Below are 23,403 nucleotides of genomic sequence, written 5' to 3'. Positions count from 1 at the left end.
GCGCTTTTCTAGTTCCTAAGGACCCAAAAAGCGCTTTACATTATCCACCCATTCACACACAGGTGATGGCAAGCTGCATTGTAGCCACAGCCACCCTGGGGCGCACTGACAGAGGCGAGGCTGCCGGACACTGGCGCCCCCGGGCCCTCTGACCACCAGCAGTAGGCAACGGGTGAAGTGTCTTGTCCAAGGACACAACGACCGAGACTGTCCAAGCCGGGGCTCGAACCGACAACCTTCCGATTATAAGGCGAACTCCCAACTCTTGAGCCACGATCGCCCCTAAACACTGATAGAGATGATTTAAGAATCATCAGCTTACTGTAAGGAGGCAATTTATTAGAATCCAAGGTGTTCAGTGAGACTCTGGATAATAATGATTATTATGAGTAAATTGAGAAGTTTGATGAGGGCTCCACGGCAGCAGCAGCCCTCGGGGATGTAGGAGGAGTAAGGAGGTGTGGAGACCTACACCCACCCACACCTTCCTTCCTCTCTCCCTCCCTCCCTCCCTCCCAGTGGCAGCGTGGCTGATCCTCGGCTCACTCCTCTCTCTCTGCCTCACTCTCTGGACTCGCGGCGGATTTTGGAAGCGACGATGCGAGCTGCCCGGACTGCGGGAGCCGGTGTGCTGTGGGCGCTGCTGTGCGCTCTGGTGCCCGGCGGGGTGTCGGAGCTGGTGACGGCGGTGCAGGAGCAGGTCAAGCCCGAGTCCTCCCTGCTGAAGCCCAAGGTTATGATCGCCATCGTGGCTCGTAACGCGGCGCACAGCCTGCCATACTACCTGGGCTGCATCGAGAGGCTGGAGTACCCGAAAGAGCGCATAGCGATCTGGTGAGAGCCGCACTCACAGGCTGCAAACCCTGGTTTTATTTCGGGCAGTGGCCCGTAGATTCTCAGCGCACACCCAGGAGCTACATGATGCTGAGCATCTGTAACGAGAAGCAGCGGGTGTGCGCGTTAATTCTTGGAAACCTCCGAGACCTGTTGCAGAGTTTTATGATGTACTTAACTCGCGTGTCTGCCGGCATCCAAATTGCACACTGTGGGAGAAGATGAAAGGGCTGCTGTGCATGTTAGGTTCGACTTAACCCTTAATCACGGTTCCTTCTGTCTGATTCAGCACAAACCTGCGGAAACGGGGCTTTAAAGCAGCGGGGCTGCCGGGTATGAAGGGGCCTCACCCCAGGTGAGGTCCTGTGTTCCGTTTGGTCTCATAGAGCTGACTGTGATAATAAAAAGCAGGTGAAGGGGATAAAAGGAAACACTGAGCTGGTCTGACAGCAGGACGGGAAGTCATGCGTAAACTGTGTGTGTGTGTGTGTGTACCCAGGATGTGGGTTCTGCGGGCTGATGGATCATATCAAAGATGGGTGATTTCTGGCTTCCACAGGCTTAAATATCCAAGTGCAAAACATGTGAAATGGCAGATAGAAACAGCTCTGTGTTGAAGCTTTGCAATGTTGTTGGCATTGGTCTCCGGCTTTCGGTGTTTTCCTTTGTTTCCCAGCCTTCCCTTGCCGAATGTCTTGCTTTTCTTTGCAGAGAGTCTAATTGAAAGACCCTCAGGAGAATACACAGAGGCACTAGAGGGACTCACAAAGAGGAGGGAGGCTTCATTACACAGCAAAGTGCCTGAGATGCCATGGCTTTGTGAGTGGTTTAGGGCCCCATCAGCTACGACAGGCATCTCTGTACCTTGCAGTCAAAGTAGAAGCACAAAAAAGCTTTACGTTCTTGAAACATAACAGCACCTAACACACGTCTGTTTTAGGTGCAGCTGATTAAAATATTTCCACTAACATCCATCTGGTGATGTAAGAGGATGTGAACAGTATAAGTATAACAGTATAACAGTATAATACTTTGAGCAACACCTCCAGAACACTGAGTCTGTAATATGTGGTGCTGCCTTATTGTAATTTGAAGGAGGAGTAATTGGAAACAGTGAAACAGTTTTAATGTTTATAAAGTTCTTATTTTTCTAAGTTAACAAAAAGTGTCTGTGTGGTTAAGTCGGTCCGGAAAATGACATGTTTCACTGCAGCTCTGTGCTTCTCTGCTGTCATCATTACTGTTACCCATCGTGTAAGCCAAACCGCCCAATGAATGCCCAATTGTAGTTCAGTTATCCCTAAACACATAAATACGCGTCAGAGCGTTTTACAGCATTTTTTACAAAACTCATTACTGCTGTGCGACAGCTTCAAACCCAAACATCAGAGTGTCCGAAGCTCCTCAGATAGATGGGTGATGCAAACACTTTGAGAATAAAACAGTAACACAAATTCCTTCTGATGACCTCAACATTACTGCATCTGAGCTGTTATTTTATATTATATGTTTGACTGTGGACTGCTTGGACAAATAGAGACATGAGTTTGGAGTTCCCATAAGGTAAGAGCCAAAGACTCTGTGGTTTAATGTTGCACAGCCATCCCGGAGCGTAGCTGGTGTGCTTTACTACCATCCTCAGCTTGTCTATGGGCCAAGTGATAAAACCTAAAGGGAAAGTTTGTGGCTGTGAAGCTTCACTTTTGTGAGGGGACACGGTGTTCCTCACTGTACTCGCTCTCGGAATCTTCATGCTTGAACACCACAGAGGACTGTTTTCTTTCTCCATACCCGTTTCATAAAATGCAGTCCAATAGGAACAGATCGGGAAAGGTGGTGAAGGATTCAGGTGATTTTTAGAGGGAGACACTGGAAAGACCAATGTTTTAAGTGAGAGTCCTCTCTAGTCTTCAGTAAAATAAGCTCACGGTACTTAAATTAAAAAAAAATCTAAAATTGTTTGTTCCTTAAATATTTTCCACTGGATCCACGGCTTTTTAATAACATAAAATATGATGTCAAATTGAGAAGCTTCTTTAGCTTTTAGAGTTTTGAATCCTTTATCTTCAAGTATTTTTGTCCGCTTTAAATCATCTGGGTAAGGTCACACAGCTATTTCTAATGCAAGATTTTCTCCTGACAGGGCTGTGGATGTTGGGATGACCATTTCATTTTATTCCAGTTTCTATGGCAATCTGATCATCCGCTCAGATCTTCACCACTCTCTACCAGTTTTGGGAAGGTCAGACAAAACTGCCCGCCTGTAAAAGTTTTCCCCCTACAAGCGGGCACAGGTCTCACAGAGAAGTGGCAGTGGCTTGAAAAAAGCTCTCACACCGCTGCTAAAGAATGAAAGAATGCAGGGAATTAGCAAGAGAGGGGGCAGCTGTGCAGAGAGAAGGTGGTCAACAATGGTAGCAGGTTAGTTAATCCACATTCCCACACTAGCTCCACCAAATCTGCTCTCCTCGATCCTCTTGTTGTTTTTCTCCTTTCGGGCACTGAAAGAGAAATGTGCCGATGTTTAGAAAGGCTAACAATAAGGTCAGAGAAACTGGATTTAAGCGTCAAACTCAGTGACTCATCAAGGGCGTTGCCATCTCTGTGATTTATAGGCACGGACATGACGGGAAACAATGAAATTAGATTGCTTGTATTTCTTCTGATGCTTCTTGTAACAGTAGGAGGAAACAAGGTTGAGTTGAGATTACTTCATGCTTTATCTTTGGCCAGTTAAAAGTTTTAAGAGTTTCACCTTCAAAGGAGGCGATGGAGATTTCCCCGTACACTGAACTGTGTTTATGTTTGATGCACAATGCATGAAAAACCTCAAACTCAGCACAGCCTCCTATTAGTTTCCTGCTAATGCTGCTTTTCGCTGGCTGCCGGCTGTGTGTTGCCTGCAGGCTGTGTTCATCTGAAGCGCTTTCCCAGGTGCTCAGTTGGAGGTCGTGATGATTTGTGGACCCAATCTGGAAAATAGAGCGCCAGCATCGCTGCCTTTTCCCAGGGGGACTCTCTTTTTCACTTTCATAATGTCGTGTTGTTTATTATCCTGTAAAGCCACTTAACCCATATTTATGACCATCACTGCACTTTATACTCAGACACAATGGGGAATGGTCCTTGTGGTATGTTTTTTATAGCGTTTAACATAATGAGCAGTTCTTGTCATTACATTTCATTGATAGAAATATTGCACAGCTGCAAAATAACAGGGAACGCTAAAAAGCCAACCACAGCTATTATTTTATTTTTTCTAAATAATGAGATAATTGCAAGTCCTCATGTACCCAAAAGCCTCAGGCACCATGAGTGTAAAAGTTCGCAATGTTCCACGGCTGTGTGAATACATGCTGAAGGCCTTGGTGAACAGTGTGCCGTGTACTCTGGAGATCCTGCCAGGTATGCCACGGTATCTTTGATCTATCATGTCATTATGACATCACGAAAAGATCCGATGTGCGTCACGTGACATAACGTGACATATGCAATCAGAGTTAGGTAGTAATAATACATCTCCCTCTCTGGTTTATTCACTACATTCATTTATTAGTTATTATTCATCTCTGGCGATATCTTCCCCAGTGCAGCTTTTGTCCATTCTCCATCCTCTCACCCCCAACAGGTCGCAGCAGAGGTTTCTTCCTGCTGAAAGCGTTTTCTTCCTTCCTTCTGTCGCCACGTGCCTGCTTATAGGCGTTGATTGTTAAAGTTCCTCTGTGTTATTGTTGGCTCAAACACACAAAATTCTCTTGCGAATGCAGTTCTTTGCATTCACAGTACAGAACTAGTTTTCTGTCATATTGTCCAGTAAAAGCTGAGTGTAGCTGTGATGCTGTGCAGGATTATCAGTACATAGTTTCTTTCTTTTAGCCCTTTGCTCACCAGGCTTTTTATATTCCCTCTGACTGATACAGTGGAGGAAAGTGGAAAGAATAAAACGGGCTTAGACGTTTATCGGTTTTGGAGCGCGGAGCAGATTTGCCGTGCCAGGTGTGTTACCTCGGGGCTCATTCCTCTGTGGAATTGCACCAGTGAAGGAGAAATTGTTCTTGGTTTTGTTGGGACAGAGCGGGACTTTTCAGAAGAGCAGCTCCTCCGAGCGTATGGAATAAATTTTGAGGACGGGATAAACTGTTGTGAGTTAGCGCTGACAGCGTGGGCATTTGTGAATGATTAGAAAAGTGCTTTTTTATTTCCCAAGTTTTTTTTACTAAGGAAAAATATGAGTGTGTCTAATGATCTCCTTAGTTCTGCTACAAGTATGACTGGATTTTCAAGCATGTGCACAGCATCTCTTCTCACATCAACCCTGTGTGTTTGATGTGGACATGTGTGTGTTCTGTTAGACACATAATGATTGTGTGTTCCACTCTGCTCCTTTGGCTCTGCCCCAGTTTTCCATTTACTTCCCCTTTATAACCACCAGGCCCACAGTGAGCCAGAAACAGTCCATGATCATCTCTTACCTCCCACTCATTATCACTTGAAAACTGCAGTCACATCCAGTCCATGGGAAACTTTAAAATCTCTTCAAACATCTGCTCTGATTTTTTAAAATAAATTCCAGAAACACAAGGTGACATTTTCCAGATAAGCAGCTGGTAATGACACAAACTCAGTGGAGCAGACGAAACTCTTTTCTTCTCAGCTGCAGCACAGTTTGCTTTGCAAACGTGAAGTTATCCTAAACCGATTTGATCTGAGCACAAGATGCATGTTTAGCGTGGTCACATTTTTTCTTGCATCTTGAAAGCTTTCTGGAAACAGGGCTTTTATTTAACACCAGCCCATTAGGTGGTATTAGTAGAAGTTATTACAGTATGTGGCCCTCCGACTATTTTCTAAACGCAGTAACTTCGAAGGTTAATCTTTGCCAGCCCCGCGCTCAGCCTTACCATCCAACTCTCTGTGAAGTTGAAAGGACGCAGCCGATATTTTACCCGATAACAGACTGGCCCCGTAGCAACAGGCTCTTCATGGGAATGTCTTCTCTCTAGCATCGACATATTTGTTCAATCTAGTGAAATAAACAAAGATGATTTACTCTCCAATCCCTCAGCCTCTTCTTCAAGCTCTCTTTCTCGCTCTCTCTCCCCCCCCGGAGTGGAAATGATTGTTCCCGTGCTGGACTCCAGATGGTGAATTCTTGCTTAGATGCCCCATGTGCTCCGCAGCACCTCAGCAGCATGGTCAGACGTTGGCAGCACACCAGCAGTAGAATTTGCAAATACCTAAACACAATGGCAGCTTGGTATTGTCTATAGGATGAGGGAGGCCTGAGTATGAAATTAGATTAGTTGAAGTCGAGGGACATTCAGAGGGAGGCAAGAACGAATTAGTCGGGTAAAGAATTTAGAAAAACATTTTCATAACTAGTATGATATTCATTAGACTTAAGCGTCACTTTACTGACTTGTCTCCTGCCCCACTGTGTCCTTTCCACTTGTTCCCTGACATCCTTCTGGTCCTCCATCTCTTCTTCCATCTCAACGTTTTGCTGATTTTCTCTCTCTCTGTCTTTCTGTTCATTTTAACCTCCAACTTTTCTTTTTACAGTAAGAAAGTATTGATGTAATTCACCGGCCGAACGTACTTTACACGTTTACACATGTTAACTCTACATATCCGTAACATTAGAGCACATATTTAGGGTTTTGGTGCCAAAAAAAGCCAAAACTCACCTGAGATTAACTTGAAAAAACTGAGAATAGCTTCCTGTGAACACTGAGATGGTGTCCTGTGAGTTTAAAAAATAGATTCAGGGAGACATACGCAACCATACACAGTCATATCAACAGCATATAGAGCAGTATGTTGAGATAATTCTGTGAAACTGATCAGTTAAACTTTGTCTTATGAGTTTTTTAAATCATGAAAATTTCATACTAGAGCCTGGGATTGCCACTTTTTAGTGTATCATCTTGTTGTAGTATATTTGCTGGTTGCTGCCGCTTTAAATGCATGTCTTACTTCTAGCTGCTCCCTTGTCAAAGCTCTTTCATACATGCATTCTTTTGAGTTATTCAGATTCAGAAGCTTCAGTCAGCAGCTTGATCCACAAGGACGACCAAAATAGGACAGATGCACACGCAAGAACTGTATTAGTTTATAATATATGATTATTAATTACATGTAAACAGGATCTAAAAGCAAAATTATGTACTTCACTTTAAACCATTTTGAGATAATTATATAATTATAAGTTTATTGAGTTGACTAAAATGTGAATGGATGTCTTTCTGTATATGTGGGCTCTGGCCTCTGTAACTGCCGTGGTAAGAAAACTCGTGTATCACATGTCACATGATTTCATGCGTAGAGGCAGATTGAATGATAGAATCCTTTGACCTTTACATGATATTAAAGCGAGAACCATATGAATTTCAAATCCTTCTTGTCGAGATCTCAGGTAGAGCGCTTTGCTCTCAGACTGCAGGCTTGTATGAGAGGGGCTCATTTCTTCTGTGCTTCAGTGCTGTCCTTCTCTAACATTTGATGACTATCTTTTTCGAGCCTTGAATATGAATGCCAGAAATTACACTACAGTGTGAGTCTGTTGGCCTTGGGTACTTTTGTTGACCCTGAAAGTCATGAGGAATTTCAGTCCAGACGTCTCAGCTCACCGCTCCCTACTCTTCTCTGTTCTTCCTCCATCTCTCTCTGACCATCCACCCCCACCCCTTTCCCCTTTGCCCCGCCGGGCCATCAAGAAGCCGACAGCCACGTCAGCCTACGGACTGTATAGCAAAGTCAACCCAAAGAAGCACACCCTGTATCATAGTTATTATGTTTTAAAGGCATCAGTGTTCACGCCTGTAAGAGGTACTCTTACTCCCTAATTAAATGCAGCACCCAGTCATTATTGGCAGTGATATTAGATAGTTTATTGAATAAACAGTCAGCTGATACTAGCCTCCTGGGCCTTTCAGAACTGTGTTTACCTCAATGGGCCAATCTCAGAGTCAAGCCTCTGTGCTTAAAGTCAGAATATCTGGCTCACCTTTCTGGCTTGGATAACCATAAGGAAGAGTGTGTGAAATAATGTTGGTAATCATTTTTATGCAATGTTATTACAAAACATTGCCCAGAGTCTTTAAATTTTTGACTCCTTTATGAACATTTTTTAAAATGATTTGTTTTTGTCGTGCCTCACTCTGTTTGTCTCACGTGTAACACTGTGTGCACGTGCTACTTTGATTGCTTTATTTTACACTAATCCACTGCTCTTACACCAGCCCTGTGAAACATGAAATCTGGGGTCCGTATGAGATGGGAATGCAGCACGTGATTGGTCCAATGGGGATTAAAGTTTAAAAGGCAGATTGCTGAAAAGCTCTTATGGAAGAACAAATATCTTCCATAAAGTGATAGAGAGAAGGAGTGATGGGATGTGTAGGTGAGGCTTCAGGAAGCATGTGCTATCCAGATGCTGAGCCTAACCCCAAAGCTGCAGGCAACAGAATAATGAGGCTGCAGCTTACCCTAACCTTAAAAAACGGTGATGAGGGGACAGTATCGGGCAAGAGAGGAAAATAAAAAGGGTATGGAATGATGAAGAAGGGGGATATAAATCCAAGATCCTAAATTGTTGCATTTACCCAGTTATTGAATCGTGTTGCATCCCTGTGCATCAACGCCTGCACATCCATTTTTATCTTACTTCCCATAGCTAGAGGGACAAAAAGCTGCAGAGGTTTAAGTATCATCTCAGCACAGCTGAAGGATTTGAAAGAAACTGCAGGGGCTCTTTGAGGTCTCGCTGATCCAGCCTAAAGGTAGAGGAAATCCACCAGAAAGGATGATAGTTGCCTTGTAATAAAGAATGAATGCAGTAAGATCGAATGAGTTGGAGCCCCGGCTGTTCGGCAAACGTGATGAGGAGCAGAAAATGAGGTCGACTCTGGGTAAGTGTGTTTTCTGTGTCCCCATACACAGAAGCCTCGGTCTGTTTGTTTCACATGTGCACATTGTGTGCACATGGTGCTTGGATTCATACATTGCTAAGTTTCTCATGTTCAGAAATCATAAGGAACACTAAGATGCAATGTTGGTAATGGAAAATCACAGTGTGCTCGGAGCTCTTAGTGCTCAGAGGGGCTGGGCTGCAGGAGCGGCAGCCAAACAGGATGTGTTTCAGGGGGAAAGAGTCAGAAAGCAAACTTAATTCTAAAGCAGCTGCGGATCATTCTCAATAGCTTAATTTGTATTTATGTACCCAGACGGAAGCTGTGATGCTGCACACGGTTACTGTAAAAATACTATAAATGCTAATGTTTTATGTATCAGGACATTATAGAAATAATCCTTAGCAGGTCTAACATTAGGAAAATACAACCTCAGATAAATAGAAACACATAAATAGAAACACTGTCTTTTTATTTATTCAAGAAGAACAGCCAAGCTGCAGAATCAGTGTGTGAAACACAGGCAGGTGCTGCTAATCAACTGCACTTCATTAACTGATCTTCAGTCAGTGTGAGCACCCAGCAGTGCCAACAAAACTAATGAGGAACAACATTATCAATGATCCTAATCATAAGGCCAGCGACCTGAGCTGAAGGTCAGATGATGAAGGTCAGAAAAAAACCCCTCAAGATTTCCATCTCAGAGTCCACAGTTTGGGTCATACTATGTAAAACTGCAAGTTTTCTGGAACAATGTTCTTTGGATAGATCCAAGTGGAGATGCAAATACCTCGTATCAACTGTAAAGCCGGTGGTGGAGGGCGTGAGTTTGTCTCGCAGCCACAGGACCTGTGCACCTTACAGGCATCGAGTGGACCATGAAATCCTCTGTATATATCGAGTCAAGTGTGATGTCTGTCCCACGGTCAAAGCTGGGACCAAACTGGGTCATACAACTGGACAATGATCCTAAGCACAGCAGCAAATCTCCAGCAGAACAGATGAAAAAGAAAAGAATCAAGCTGCTGCAGCGGACCAAAGTCCAGACCTCAAGCTGACAGTCAAAGAGCTGTGCATAAATTAATTCCCCAAAACTTCAATGAATGAACTGAAGCAACTTTGTGAGTGGGCCAAAATTCCTCCACAGTGATGAGAGAGACTGATAAAGTCACACAGAAAACAGTTTCTTTGAGTTCTTACAGCCAAAGTTGTTTCTACCAGCTATTGAATAAGTAACATTCAACGTATGTATAGTATACTTTTAGGCTTTAGCTACAAATTCCTCTTAACAGAGGACAATTATTCTAAAATCGGTCATTCCCATATTTTCCAAACCATTTGTAAGAGGCTGCAGACTGTTTGCTGCTTATTTGAAGACACCCATCAACCTTCAGTTGGCCGGTTACCTGGACACAGCATCCTGCCAAAAAGAGCCTATAAAAATAAAATAGAACTCTGCAGAGATTTAGATCCTTGCAGATTGAACAAAAGCATCATTAGTATTTTAATATGGTGTGGGCAAAACAAAGCCAGGACAATCTTTGGTTTGGAAGTGATTTTAATGAGCTCTGTGAGGTATTCACTAAAGTGCTCAGTCTTAACTGAAAACAGTTTAAAATGATTTTTTACAGCATATGTTTACCAAACACAAAGCCACTTTTCTTCTCCTTTCACTTTCAATCATTCGTTCCTCGCATCTCGCCTATCGTTCGTGTCCCATCCGTGCACGTGCTCCCTGTACGTTACGTCCCCGTTTCTCGTGCCTCGCATTGTTATTTTTGTCAAACTTTCGCCTGGAGCTGGATCTGTTCGTCAGAGCTGGCATGTGGGAACATATTCATGTCCTGGAGCGAAATGCTGTTTAGCAGATGAAAAAATGTGTAATGTGTGGGCACATCTGCTTATTACCAGGTGTTTCAGTGTGTTCAGCAGCTATTCATCAAGAGCTTCTTTCTGCCTTTGTTGCTCTCTTGCTTAGAATTGTGCACCTGCTTTTACTTACGTTTGACTTTCGACGCACTCGGGCAGACGGGTATATTTAAAATGTCCAAACACAGGCATGCTGCTGTAAAACACAGCTCTGAACATCCTCGTGGTCTGCCGCACACATCTACAAGTACTGACGTGCACACACCACACATGCTGTTAGAGTTATTGATCATATAGCTTGTGGTTCTCTCCAGCTGTTCATGTCGGACGGAGAGTTTATTGGCCCGATTGAAGTTGACTTAAAGCCCAAACATAAGCTCGCCCTGATGGTCGGACTAACCTCCGTGTACAATGCAAGACTGCACATCTGTTTTCTTCACGGATGTAATTTATTTACATGTAATTATATGAAGATAATGAGCATGTAAGCAAATGCTTATTGTACAGAGAGCAGGTGTGTGTGTGTGTGTGTGTGTGTGTGTGTGTGTGTGTGTGTGTGTGTGTGTGTGTGTGTGTGTGAAATATGGAAGGAGAAGACAAGTTTGGGCGTGTTGGTGTTTCTGTCTCTGTTCATCCAGACTAAAACTGGGTGTGATTTTGGAGACAGTACAGTAGGGAATATTACAGCAAGCAGTGGAAAACTCCATCTGTGTGTGTTTGTACACACACATTCAAATGGCTTCTGCTTCCAGATCTGTTGACCTCTCCTCCTTAAGTGACATTTTAAAAGTAAAGTGAGTTTGTGGCAGGTGACGTTTATTTTTCTGCTGCCCCAAAAAGTGAAGTGATCGCAAAAACTACAACGAGGGCATGTTTATGGTCTTAAGATCTCTCGCACAGATTTATATATCCACACAAGCTCCCGCTCACACATACAGTAGTCACACTGTCTCCTCTGAGTCAGCTGTTAGCTCAAGTGGAAATCTTTGCAAAGAAAGAGTGCAAACCACAGGGGTGACACCCCGATGCTTACAGGTATTTCTGCTGTTTTTCGGGGTCTAAATCTGTTTATGTATTCATATGGGATCATATCATAAACAGTTTTTCTTTAAGTTATAACTTTGGACATGTTTTAGGGTTAGGGTGAGGCTTGACAGAAGTAATTGCATTGTAACATTTTATTGTTTGCTCCAATAACATTGCATCAACATTCACAATTTAATGAAGCTAAAGACAGTTGTAGCTACAGTTATTCCTGCTTTTTTAAGTCTTTGTGCCCAAAGTTGGAGTGGTTTAATGATTCTCTTTGTCAGCGCTAATAATTGTTCAAAACCTAGCAGTCAGGCTTAAAGCAGGGTTATGGTAGGCTTGCAGTAACACTTCCCTGCATGGTGACTCATGAGACTTTGCCTGTTCTCCAGCACTGCAGTTAATTAGGCAGCAAAGAGGCTCTGCAACACTGAAACTGCCTGCTGTAACAACGGACAGTACTTAGGAAGAAACACTCTTCCCTTGACATGGAAGAGAGTACCTACCTCTTCCATGTTACATCAAGCTGACCACAGTCTGCAGTTCTGAGCGTTGTGTTCGACTCTTCTTCACTTCCTCTTGTTTCTGCACAGTGAAAACAGTCCTGGCGTGGTGTGCTCAGGAGAAGTGTTCAGCAGATGCGTGTGAACAAGCTGTGCTGTTGTTTCTCCAGTTGAACTTGTGGCTGTTCATTGAATGGAGTCCTGTGTTGTCTGCGTTGGTCATTTAGGGCAGCGACAGACCATAATGTGGACAACAGCACCGCCATGTTAAGAGAATGGCTGAAGAGAGCTCAGCACGTCTACCACTACGTGGAGTGGAGACCGATGGAGGAGCCGAGGTAAATCTACGAGAATTACTCATCAGACCTGTTTAGAGCAAGTCTAGTTCCTCCTCTCTTCATCAGTCATTTGTGCCCATTGATGGGATAGTGGACACTGAAAAAGTGTGTTTTTTCTCTCAGGTCCTACACAGACGAATGGGGCCCTAAACACTGGCCTCCTTCCAGATTCAACCATGTAATGAAGCTAAGGCAGGCTGCTCTGAAGGCCGCCCGGGAACGATGGGCTGACTACATCCTGGTAACCTCTTTAGTTTAAATTTAAATGTGCAGTAGGTATTTACCCTGAAGCTCTTTCCCCAGAATCTAGAAGCAGAGCCAGTATCCCGCTGAGTGCTTACAGCCATATTAAACCTCAGAACAAAATCAAATCAGCCAATGACATTTGCACCAGTGGATCATTCTGGTGGCTGGTTGTGTGCTGCTGTGATCCTTAAAGGCAGGGGTGTCAAACATAAGGCCCGTGAACCAGAATCAGCCCAGCAAGGACTCCAATCTGACCTGCTTGATAGCTTTTTTAGGATGTGAAAGAGGGCTCAAACTTAGGACTGATTTTTAATGGGGGTTTACAGCTTTACCGATAAAGGCGTTGTGTAGCTCATTTATGTGCACCAAAGTAAATAAGTAAAACAAAAGAAATTTCCATTTTTTACGATCAACTATAGAAATGTCATTTTTTTTTGTTCGACAATGGGTCCAGAGAAAAAAGAAAGACATTTTCTGCGAATCAGCACGAACTTTTATTTCACAGACACATTAATTTCTTGCATTCTAAGCCCAAATAGTCGTGCTAACAGAGGCCTTTTGTTCACTACAGCAGCTTTTCTTTATCATGTAGAAAACCTGAGACGATATTTAAACATATCTCAGGGATTCAGTCTGTAGTTTAACTTCTTTACTCTGACAGAAACTTAATAACAAAGTGTGCCGTATGTGTAAAGCAGACGCCAAACAGCTAACGTTTATGTGATTTGTGTGTTTGAAGTGATATTATGTTTAGCTTTGTTTGCAGTGAGAGCATTAAATCATTTTTAGATGTGTACACAATGGTGTAAAATTACTTTTTATATTTAAATGGTTTGTTTTGTCTGATGTACAATGTAAAATATATCAGTTAAAGCTTTTTACATTTTGACGGTTAATTAATTTTTGAGTGCTGTTTTTTTGAAGAAGCTGTGACTGTGTTCAAGCTAACATCTGCGTATATGAAATCTCTGTAATTTCATGTTTCGTGTTCTTTGTTTGTAATTGCTCTCGCCTGCTCCTCTTCAGTTTGTGGACAGCGACAACCTGCTGACTAATCCTCGCGTGCTGAACCTGATGATGGCGGAGAACTTAACCTTGGTGGCTCCCATGTTAGAATCGCGCTCTCTTTACTCTAACTTCTGGTGTGGCATGACTCCACAGGTACAGTTAAATTCAACCCTCCGTCCATCCACTAATCCGGATTTATTAATTAGCCTGCCGTTTTTTTAAACTCCGTCCTTCATGTCAGGGTTACTACAAGCGAACCCCAGACTACCAGCCAATCAGGGAGTGGAAGCGGCTCGGCTGCTTCCCTGTTCCCATGGTGCACAGCACCTTCCTATTGGACCTGCGTCGTGAATCCAGCAGGGACCTGGCTTTCTACCCCCCTCACCCAGACTACAGCTGGGCATTTGATGACATCATGGTTTTTGCCTTCTCGGCACGTCAAGCAGGTCAGTTTGAATCTCCCTGCTCGCAGCAGACCACAAAAGGAGAGAAATGCCTTATGGCAGCTTCACCGTGTTGAACTCTGAGCTATCTATGACTTCATTCATGCACCTGCATTTTTTTGCAAACTTTTTTATTGTGCAGATGTTTACTGTTGTATAACACAGAGCGTTTCATTGGTTTCATGCACATGCGTCAAATTAAGGTAAATGAGCAAGAGAGTAAGATAAATGGATCCACGTGTCTTCTTTGCTGAACATGGGGGAGGTTTGTAAGTGTGTGCAACCAAATCAGTGTTTGTGGATTTGCATAATCCGATATGGAACAAATGCGACTGTTAGGATTGATCTTCTGGAAGAAGGAAAAGCACTAACAGATGCAAACCCGAAGACACAGAAAGAAACAAAGACGTCTTCTTCAAAATTTGTTTCAGCATGTATAGCTGTGCATTTAGGTGCCTGCAGTTGTGCATTATTTCACTGCACGTGTTAGACCGGAATCATTCACAAATGTAATAAAATCTCAAACGTTCTGCAGCATTGAAACATGTTTGGGCATAAACAAGGCACCATCAACAGCTCATACACTGATAAGACCGATTATGTCCACCTGCCTAATACTGTGGTGGGGAATAGAGATGTTGCCCGTTGAAGCATGGACTCCAGTCGACCCGTGAAGCTGTGCTGTGGTATCTGCTTGTGCAGATACCAATGTTTGCAGCAGATCCTCTCGGTCCTGTTAGCTGTGAGCTGGAGATTCCATGGATCCTTGGGCTGCAACTGGGGAATTTGGGGGCGGAGTCAACATCTCAAACTTTTCTGATACCTTTCTATCAGCATGAACTGTTTCTGCAGTTTGAGCAACAGCAGCTCGTCTGCTGGTGGGCCGGCCTTCGCTCCCCACGTGATTCAGTGAGCCTTGGCCGCCCATGACCCTGTTGCTGGGTCGCCACTCTTCCTTCCCTGGACCTTTTTATAGATACTGACGGCTGCAGAGATAATCAGTGTTATTCACTTCACCTGTCAGTGGTAATAATGTCCTGCCCGATCAGTGTATTTATATGATTTCAAGCCTGTGCAGCCTCTCGCTCTCATTCAGGTTGTGATTGGGAAGAGTTTCTGTTTGGTTTCAGAGATTATTTACTGTGTGCACGTGAGAGGAGGGGCGAGGGCCCCAAGTAGTCTAATTTGGGTCAAGAGGTTATGTTTACATCCCTGTGTGTGTGTGTGTGTGTGTGTGTGTGTGTGTGTGTGTGTTAGGTGTGCAGATGTATGTGTGTAACAGAGAGCACTATGGCTTCCTGCCCGTCCCTCTCAAGGCACAGCAAAATGTTGAAGATGAAAGCGAGAGTTTCATACACACCATCACAGAGGCTCTGAGTGAGTACAAACACACTCTATTACACACTTATTGTGACTGCTATCTGTCATTCCTTGATTACTCCGCCTCTCAGCCTGGCTTCTTCTCTTTCTTGACCGCCATGACCTTCCATGATTGCGATCTTGCTGCCCTCCCCGCTCTGTTTATCCATGCCACCCCCATTTCTTCTTGTTTTCTTTCCCTTTGACTTCTGTTACTACTCCTCCCTCTGCTGAGCTTTCATATGAGCCTAATCAAATGAACCATCACAATCAAGAGGAAGTTCAGGCTTTTACTAATCCTGTTTATCCTGTTATAACCCTTCACCTCCCTCCTCTCTGTGTCAACAGTTGACCACGATATCGAGCCGTCCGAGTATTTGTACTCTCCACCATCCCCCCAGAGCAGGATGGGCTTTGATGAAGTGAGTTAAAAAATGCTTGTGCCCAGAATGCTGACTTAGAGTAATCTGATTACATGTAAATTAAGAGCAAAATGTTATATATAGTGTACATTAGTTTATACTGTCACATTTTAATGATTAAATCCTTCATGTTTATGGTTAAAAATCATTTTTTCTGTGAGTGCTGGCTCTGCCCAGAGGAACAAGAGTGCAACCAAAACTGTCTCTTTGCACTTTCACAGTTTTTTCTTATGTCTCTTATTTTCTTTGCTTGCTTAGATTTTCTTGATCAACCTCAAGCGCCGGCTGGACAGAAGCACCAGGATGTTGAAAACAATGGCCGCACTGGGGCTTCACTCCACGCTGATAGACGCAGTGGACGGGAAGTACGTTCCAGACAAACACCTATCCATGAATTCGATGATGATTAAATCCAAGCCATACATTCTTTAATTTAGTCACAAAAGCGTGTTTTTATGCTACAGATACTTTGCTTTTGTAGAAATACACTTGACTGGTTTTTCCTCCTCTGCTTATTTTAATCCACAAATGAGAATGTTCTAGTCCCTTTTCCTGTGTTTATTTGCACGACACCGCGGCTGTTTTTACTGATGACTAACAAAGCAGTGAGTGTAAACTGTAGATATATGATGTTTTTCATCGTTTTTTCAATCTGTTCCCTCTCTCAGGGCTTTGAATACGTCCCAGCTGCAGAGGTTGGGAATAGAGATGTTGCCAGGCTATAAGGACCCGTACTCTGGTCGGGTACTGACCAGAGGGGAGATCGGCTGCTTCCTCAGCCATCACTCTATATGGACACAGGTGAGGCCAGGGAGAGCAAAAGCACTAAATCAGATAAAGAAGGTTCTGTAAAAGTGTTCAAACTTAAAAGCATCGATTCCACTTGCTTAAGTTTTGTTTTACTGAATACTTAATTCCTTCAGAGTAGCTGGTGTCTGACACTCTGATATTAAAATTAATATAATTATTTATTAATTAACAGAAAAAACTTTGAGATCATTTGATATATATTTATATTATATTATATCGAATATATTTGTAGTTGGATGCTGTCACTGCTGCTTAAAGTGGTGTTTCAAGTAAGATAACTCTTTATTGTCATTGCGCAGTCATTTCTATTACAATAGTACAATGAAACTGGAAAGTGCTGAATCCTCTAGTGTACTTGATTTTTCACAAGGCTTTATGTAGACCTGTGAAATCTCTTTTTCTCATGACTGAGTGGCTTTGATTAAATAAGTAACACTATGAAAAGGAGGTGCTTTGTAAGTTTGAGAAGAGCTCACAGAGGGAGCAGGAAACATAGGGAGCTATTTGATGTACAGAGACTGGTGCCTGACTTCATGACCTACATGAACAGATCAAGTCAAATCAAGTGCCTTTTTTGTCATTTCAACAATGTGCAGTGATACAGTACACAGTTGAAGCGAGACTACGTTCCTCCAAGACCTTGGTGCTACATATAACAGACAATCAACACAGGACTACATAAAGTGCAAGTGTGAACAAATTGCAAACATGCAGACACAAGACAGTGCAATACCAGACAGAACAAAATGATATGGAAACAAGACAGTGCACTAGTTATGTGCAAAAGACTGAGCATTGTGTAGAAGTAAACATGAACACCACTTGTTTTGGTGTCCATGTGGCTCAGAAGTCGCAATGAAAAGCACAAAAACTGCACAATTTTGGTCCAGAGTGGCCATTGCTGTGTCGCCACCCCCCATCTGAAATCTTAGAGCACGTGGCATTCCTAGGCAGTCTCCCATCTAAATACTAACCAGACCTGACGCCGCTTAGCTTCTGAGATCAGACACGTTCAGGTGTGCTCAGGGTGGTATGGCTGTAAGCTGTTAATCGCACTCATGACTGTCCAAAGAAGAGACAGACAGACACAGCATCGTTGATTGCTACAGTAAAACGAGGAAAAACCAGCACTGAGTTAAGGTGACTCAGCTTTTCGGTTTTAAAAAAACAGTCACCGCAGAAAACGATGGCCAAAAATCAATCTAAGGAGAGCAGCACTCGTGGCATGCTTTCATTTTAACCCCAGTGTTTGTGTTTTGTCACCATCAGGTGGTGGAGCGTGACCTCCAGAAGGTTCTTGTCTTAGAGGATGACGTGAGGTTTGAGCCCAGGTTTAAGCGACGGCTGCAGGCTATAATGGATGACACAGACAACACCCAGCTGGACTGGGACCTGATGTGAGATCACCTGCTTGACATTAGCTATATTCAGATCAGAAATCTTCTGGTTTTTCATTATTTTTATGAATGCGTGTCATTCGAGCACATTTAAACGAAGCCTGGTTAAAGCTGCATTTGTCTTGGTCTGTTTTCAGCTACGTGGGCCGTAAACGCATGCAGGTGCAGCAGCCAGAGCGGTCAGTGGAGGGTGTAAACAACCTAGTCGAGGCTGACTACTCCTACTGGACGCTCGGCTACGCACTGTCACACCGAGGGGCCAGAAAGCTGCTGGCTGCTCAGCCTTTGCCTAAGATGCTCCCTGTTGACGAGTTCCTGCCCATCATGTTCAACAAACACCCCAAGTCTGTCTTTACGACCCTCCTCTTTAATTTTAAATTACAGCGATTACGTGAAATGTGCTTAATCTGATACACTGTAAATAACATGGATGGGATGCAGAGGAAGAGGGTTTTATTTAAGGACTGCACAACGGTACAGGACACAACGCCTCTGTGTGATACTCAGACAAAGACCCTTTAGACGGTCTGGTTTCTGAACAGACAGGCAAATATTTACTGAGGACCACAAATAGATGATCGCAGGTGCACTGCACTCTTACCTAAGAGTAGATCAGGTGATCCACGTGGAGAGGATTACATAGCCAAGGCTAAATTTAAAAGTGTATGGACTTTTGGCATGCGTGGATCCAGTTTATGCATAAAAAGTCATACTCAAAGGGCAATGAAGCAGCACAGAAATAAAGCAGTTTCTATGCAGTAATTATCTATACATAGACATGGACACGCGTGCGCATGTCTCTGTTGTGATTTTTAGACTGCACGGCAGTGTGCAGATTTCTAATTTGTGCTCTGGTGGTGAACCACAACATCTGTCTGTTATGTTCTTTGTAATGTCTCTGCTTCCATCATTTTTCACTTTCCCTTGTCCCGTTTTCTTTGCTTTTCTCACCAGCACCAGCTCATTCCCCCTCTCTGTGCTCCTCGCCCACAGGGCTGGGATTGTTCTGGGGTTTCACTGGGTACGGTGCCTTACATGAGACACAATGCTGGCTTTTCTCTTTCGTTTTTTTTTTACCTTGGGAATTCCTGCTCAGCCCCCCCCCCCCCCGTTATTTTAGCGTAGCACCTTCATTGCCACGCTGTGGCGTCCACTCTTCTTGGCTCTCCTTTTTTTTCGCCATTCTTTGCACGTTCTCCTTAGCGCTTTATTACATTCTCCTCTGCAAAATTTACTTCTTTGTACACCTCCTGCGTCCCTGTGTCACCCACGTCTCCACCCCCTTCCTCCTCTCTCTTTGAGGAATGTAGACCAGCACGGCTTTTCCTGCTGGTTGTGGAAAGAGGGACAGGATTCCCATTGATAGAGTTCCCAGTGTGGGGGTGTGCATAAGATGAACACTGTGCAAGTGTGTGTGTTACTATATAAATATATGGCGATGTGTGTCCAGCGTGGAGTGTATAGATTACTACACAAATACGCTGTGTGTATTCAACAGTGAGAGAGTTTGTGAGGGAAATGTGGAAAAGTGTGCGGGGGAAAAAGTGCCATGTGTTGTACGATACTAGCGCGTAAACAGCAGGGGTTATCAGCTCCATTTTTCGTGTGGGATTTTGTTGTCTTCCATCCCCGTCTTTGCTCACAAATACACAAAAACAGGAGAAAGAGGAATATCTGACAGTGAAGCCAGAGTGAAAGACCTCATTGTGTGGAAGAGGCAGCAGCTCCTTTCAGCACTAATAAAGGTGTAGGGTTTCACTGTCCTTGTGGAGTGTTAACGGGCTTTTAACGTGTGATTAGAACTGCCTGGTCTGTTTCATGTAAGTGAGATTTTGAAAAAGATAAACACACCACAAACCAAATACAGGGAGTGCAGAATTATTAGGCAAGTTGTATTTTTGAGGAATAATTTTATTATTGAACAACAACCATGTTGTCAATGAACCCAAAAAACTAATTAATATCAAAGCTGAATGTTTTTGGAAGTAGCTTTTAGTTTGTTTTTAGTTTTAGCTATTTTAGGGGGATATCTGTGTGTGCAGGTGACTATTACTGTGCATAATTATTAGGCAACTTAACAAAAAACAAATATATACCCATTTCAATTATTTATTTTTACCAGTGACACCAATATAACATCTCCACATTCACAAATATACATTTCTGACAAAAACAAATCAGCGACCAATATAGCCACCTTTCTTTGCAAGGACACTCAAAAGCCTGCCATCCATGGATTCTGTCAGTGTTTTGATCTGTTCACCATCAACATTGCGTGCAGCAGCAACCACAGCCTCCCAGACACTGTTCAGAGAGGTGTACTGTTTTCCCTCCTTGTAAATCTCACATTTGATGATGGACCACAGGTTCTCAATGGGGTTCAGATCAGGTGAACAAGGAGGCCATGTCATTAGTTTTTCTTCTTTTATACCCTTTCTTGCCAGCCACGCTGTGGAGTACTTGGACGCGTGTGATGGAGCATTGTCCTGCATGAAAATCATGTTTTTCTTGAAGGATGCAGACTTCTTCCTGTACCACTGCTTGAAGGTGTCTTCCAGAAACTGGTAGTAGGACTGGGAGTTGAGCTTGACTCCATCCTCAACCCGAAAAGGCCCCACAAGCTCATCTTTGATGATACCAGCCCAAACCAGTACTCCACCTCCACCTTGCTGGCGTCTGAGTCGGACTGGAGCTCTCTGCCCTTTACCAATCCAGCCACGGGCCCATCCATCTGGCCCATCAAGACTCACTCTCATTTCATCAGTCCATAAGACCTTAGAAAAACCAGTCTTGAGATATTTCTTGGCCCAGTCTTGACGTTTCAGCTTGTGTGTCTTGTTCAGCGGTGGTCGTCTTTCAGCCTTTCTTACCTTGGCCATGTCTCTGAGTATTGCACACCTTGTGCTTTTGGGCACTCCAGTGATGTTGCAGCTCTGAAATATGGCCAAACTGGTGGCAAGTGGCATCTTGGCAGCTGCACGCTTGACTTTTCTCAGTTCATGGGCAGTTATTTTGCGCCTTGGTTTTTCCACACGCTTCTTGCGACCCTGTTGACTATTTTGAATGAAACGCTTGATTGTTCGATGATCACGCTTCAGAAGCTTTGCAATTTTGAGACTGCTGCATCCCTCTGCAAGATATCTCACTATTTTTGACTTTTCTGAGCCTGTCAAGTCCTTCTTTTGACCCATTTTGCCAAAGGAAAGGACGTTGCCTAATAATTATGCACACCTGATATAGGGTGTTGATGTCATTAGACCACACCCCTTCTCATTACAGAGATGCACATCACCTAATATGCTTAATTGGTAGTAGGCTTTCGAGCCTATACAGCTTGGAGTAAGACAACATGCATGAAGAGGATGATGTGGACAAAATACTCATTTGCCTAATAATTCTGCACTCCCTGTATATTCACTTTTACTGTGCTTTATTTAAATATTAAGAGGTGTGGCGCAATATTTCTATCCATATAGCGTCTCCTCTGACTTCATGTACAAAGAATATGGGTTCTTGTCTGCAGCCAAAGTAAAACAAACTTGCTGTTATCATCATGAAGTTTGTTTCAACATTGTCTCTTATGCCCCTCCTCTTCCTCTCCTCTATATTCTCAGCGTTGAGTACATGTCTCACTTTGGGCCCCGAGACCTGAAGGCCTTCTCCGTGGAGCCGCTGCTCATCTATCCCACACACTACACCGGAGAGCCGGGGTACATCAGCGACACCGAGACCTCCACCATTTGGGACGATGATGCCGTGGCGACAGACTGGGACCGGCAGCACGCCCGCAAAACGGCCCAGCAGGGTCGCATCCGGCCCGTGGCGCAAAACAGCGTGACGGGAGACTCGCCGCCTCCTGCGGCCCGAGCGTCGCGTGATGAACTGTGATACGGAGACTCGAAGAGAAAGACTCGTGTTTAGAAAAAACACACAGTGAATGCCATGCGTACACACACTGAAAAGACAGTACAAGCAGACACTCTGTGCATGCATAGCACAGGTGTCCAAACGGATAAAGGCAGTATTGAGCTGTCAGCCTTGTCTGCTACCTGAGGAGGCACAGAGGACGCACAGAGGAAGAGGATGGGATGAAGAAACTGGGACGAGGGCCAGCAGGCGTTTGACAAAAGCTTTATTTATTTCCCACTTGCATCCTCTCAGCATGTGGAGACCGTTGGGCCTGAAAAAAATCCAAGCGACACATGGAAGACAACTAGCATCATTTGCAGGGTGTGAAAAAAAAATCACAATTGAAATTTATATTTTATTTAAAGAAAACAGATGTGTTTTAGTGGAAGAATAAAAGAAACTAAAAGCTTTCCTAAAACAACTCTGTAAGCTTTAAGCGTGAGAAACTGCCCATCAGCATCCCTTTGGTGTTATTGCGTGTGCGTGTGGACATATGCACGTGTTTATAGAGCTGAACATGTGTGGGAGGAGGGAGGCTGATGTATCGTACCCAAGAGTGTCACTGCTTCAAATGATGTCAGAAGCACACAAAGTAAATAAAAGTCCTTTTCTCGCCACGTGGGGGGGTAACAGACCCAAAGTCTCTGCTGTGCAGCAGGCTGGACCTGCTGGTTAGGAATTCAGAGCGCCAGTCTCACACTACATAACGCCTGAACGATGCGTGATATGCCGTTTCAGACACATGCTTTTGCAATTATGTGTGCTAAATATTTAGGAAAAACTGGATTATCAAAAGTTTTCATGTCCACATGGTCTTTGTTCAGTTGTGCTGCTGGGCTGAACTAATAAAACTTCTTCTCTATTTCTGTGTTTTCATTGACTCTGCAGGATAAACTGATGCAGATGTTATCTGTCTGTCTTCTTACAGAAATTAGGTTATTATTGTGTGTGTGTGTGAGAGTGAGTGTGTTATTCCTGTGGGACTAACAGAGCTTCCACTAAGTAATGCATATTATCGTGTATTCGGTTGAACAGCAAACATCAACGTTGCTACTTTGTTCCCATGATCTTCTGCTGTCTCCTCCAGTGGAAGTCGAGGCTTTTGCTCCTCATGGAATCACACAAATTGTGGTGAAGCCTGCACACAGCTCCAACCTCCCAGTAATTTTAAAGGTTAGAATGGTGACCATGTGCAGGACTACACTGTCCTCCACTATTTGTCTTTCACCTCAGTGGCTGAGTGAAATTCAGCTCCAAACTTTATAGTTTCTGCAAATGCAAGATCTGACAGAGAAGGGTGGAAGGGGAAATGGGCAAGCAGGGTGG

The 23,403-nt window shown here is 43.8% G+C and overlaps 1 protein-coding gene across 1 annotated transcript; it reads left to right on the top strand.

The window, feature by feature from the left end:
* Nucleotides 1-527: 527 nt before the first annotated feature.
* Nucleotides 528-22,939, top strand: colgalt2b (collagen beta(1-O)galactosyltransferase 2b). Its single transcript, XM_085448719.1, has 12 exons — nt 528-834; nt 12,373-12,483; nt 12,607-12,724; nt 13,756-13,890; nt 13,979-14,183; nt 15,438-15,557; nt 15,888-15,961; nt 16,220-16,326; nt 16,630-16,762; nt 18,041-18,168; nt 18,306-18,512; nt 21,783-22,939. Exons 1-12 carry the CDS (start codon nt 599-601, stop codon nt 22,054-22,056), a joined length of 1,848 nt encoding a protein of 615 aa, XP_085304845.1. The 5' UTR covers nt 528-598; the 3' UTR covers nt 22,057-22,939.
* The last annotated feature ends 464 nt before the right edge of the window (nt 22,940-23,403 follow it).

Source organism: Copadichromis virginalis, linkage group LG23 (genome assembly GCF_057382275.1).
Source record: "Copadichromis virginalis isolate Kocher_CV1m ecotype Utaka linkage group LG23, C_Virginalis_male_GT1.1, whole genome shotgun sequence".
In the NCBI taxonomy this organism is placed as follows: domain Eukaryota; kingdom Metazoa; phylum Chordata; class Actinopteri; order Cichliformes; family Cichlidae; genus Copadichromis; species Copadichromis virginalis.
This window is presented reverse-complemented; position numbering and strand designations above follow the sequence as displayed.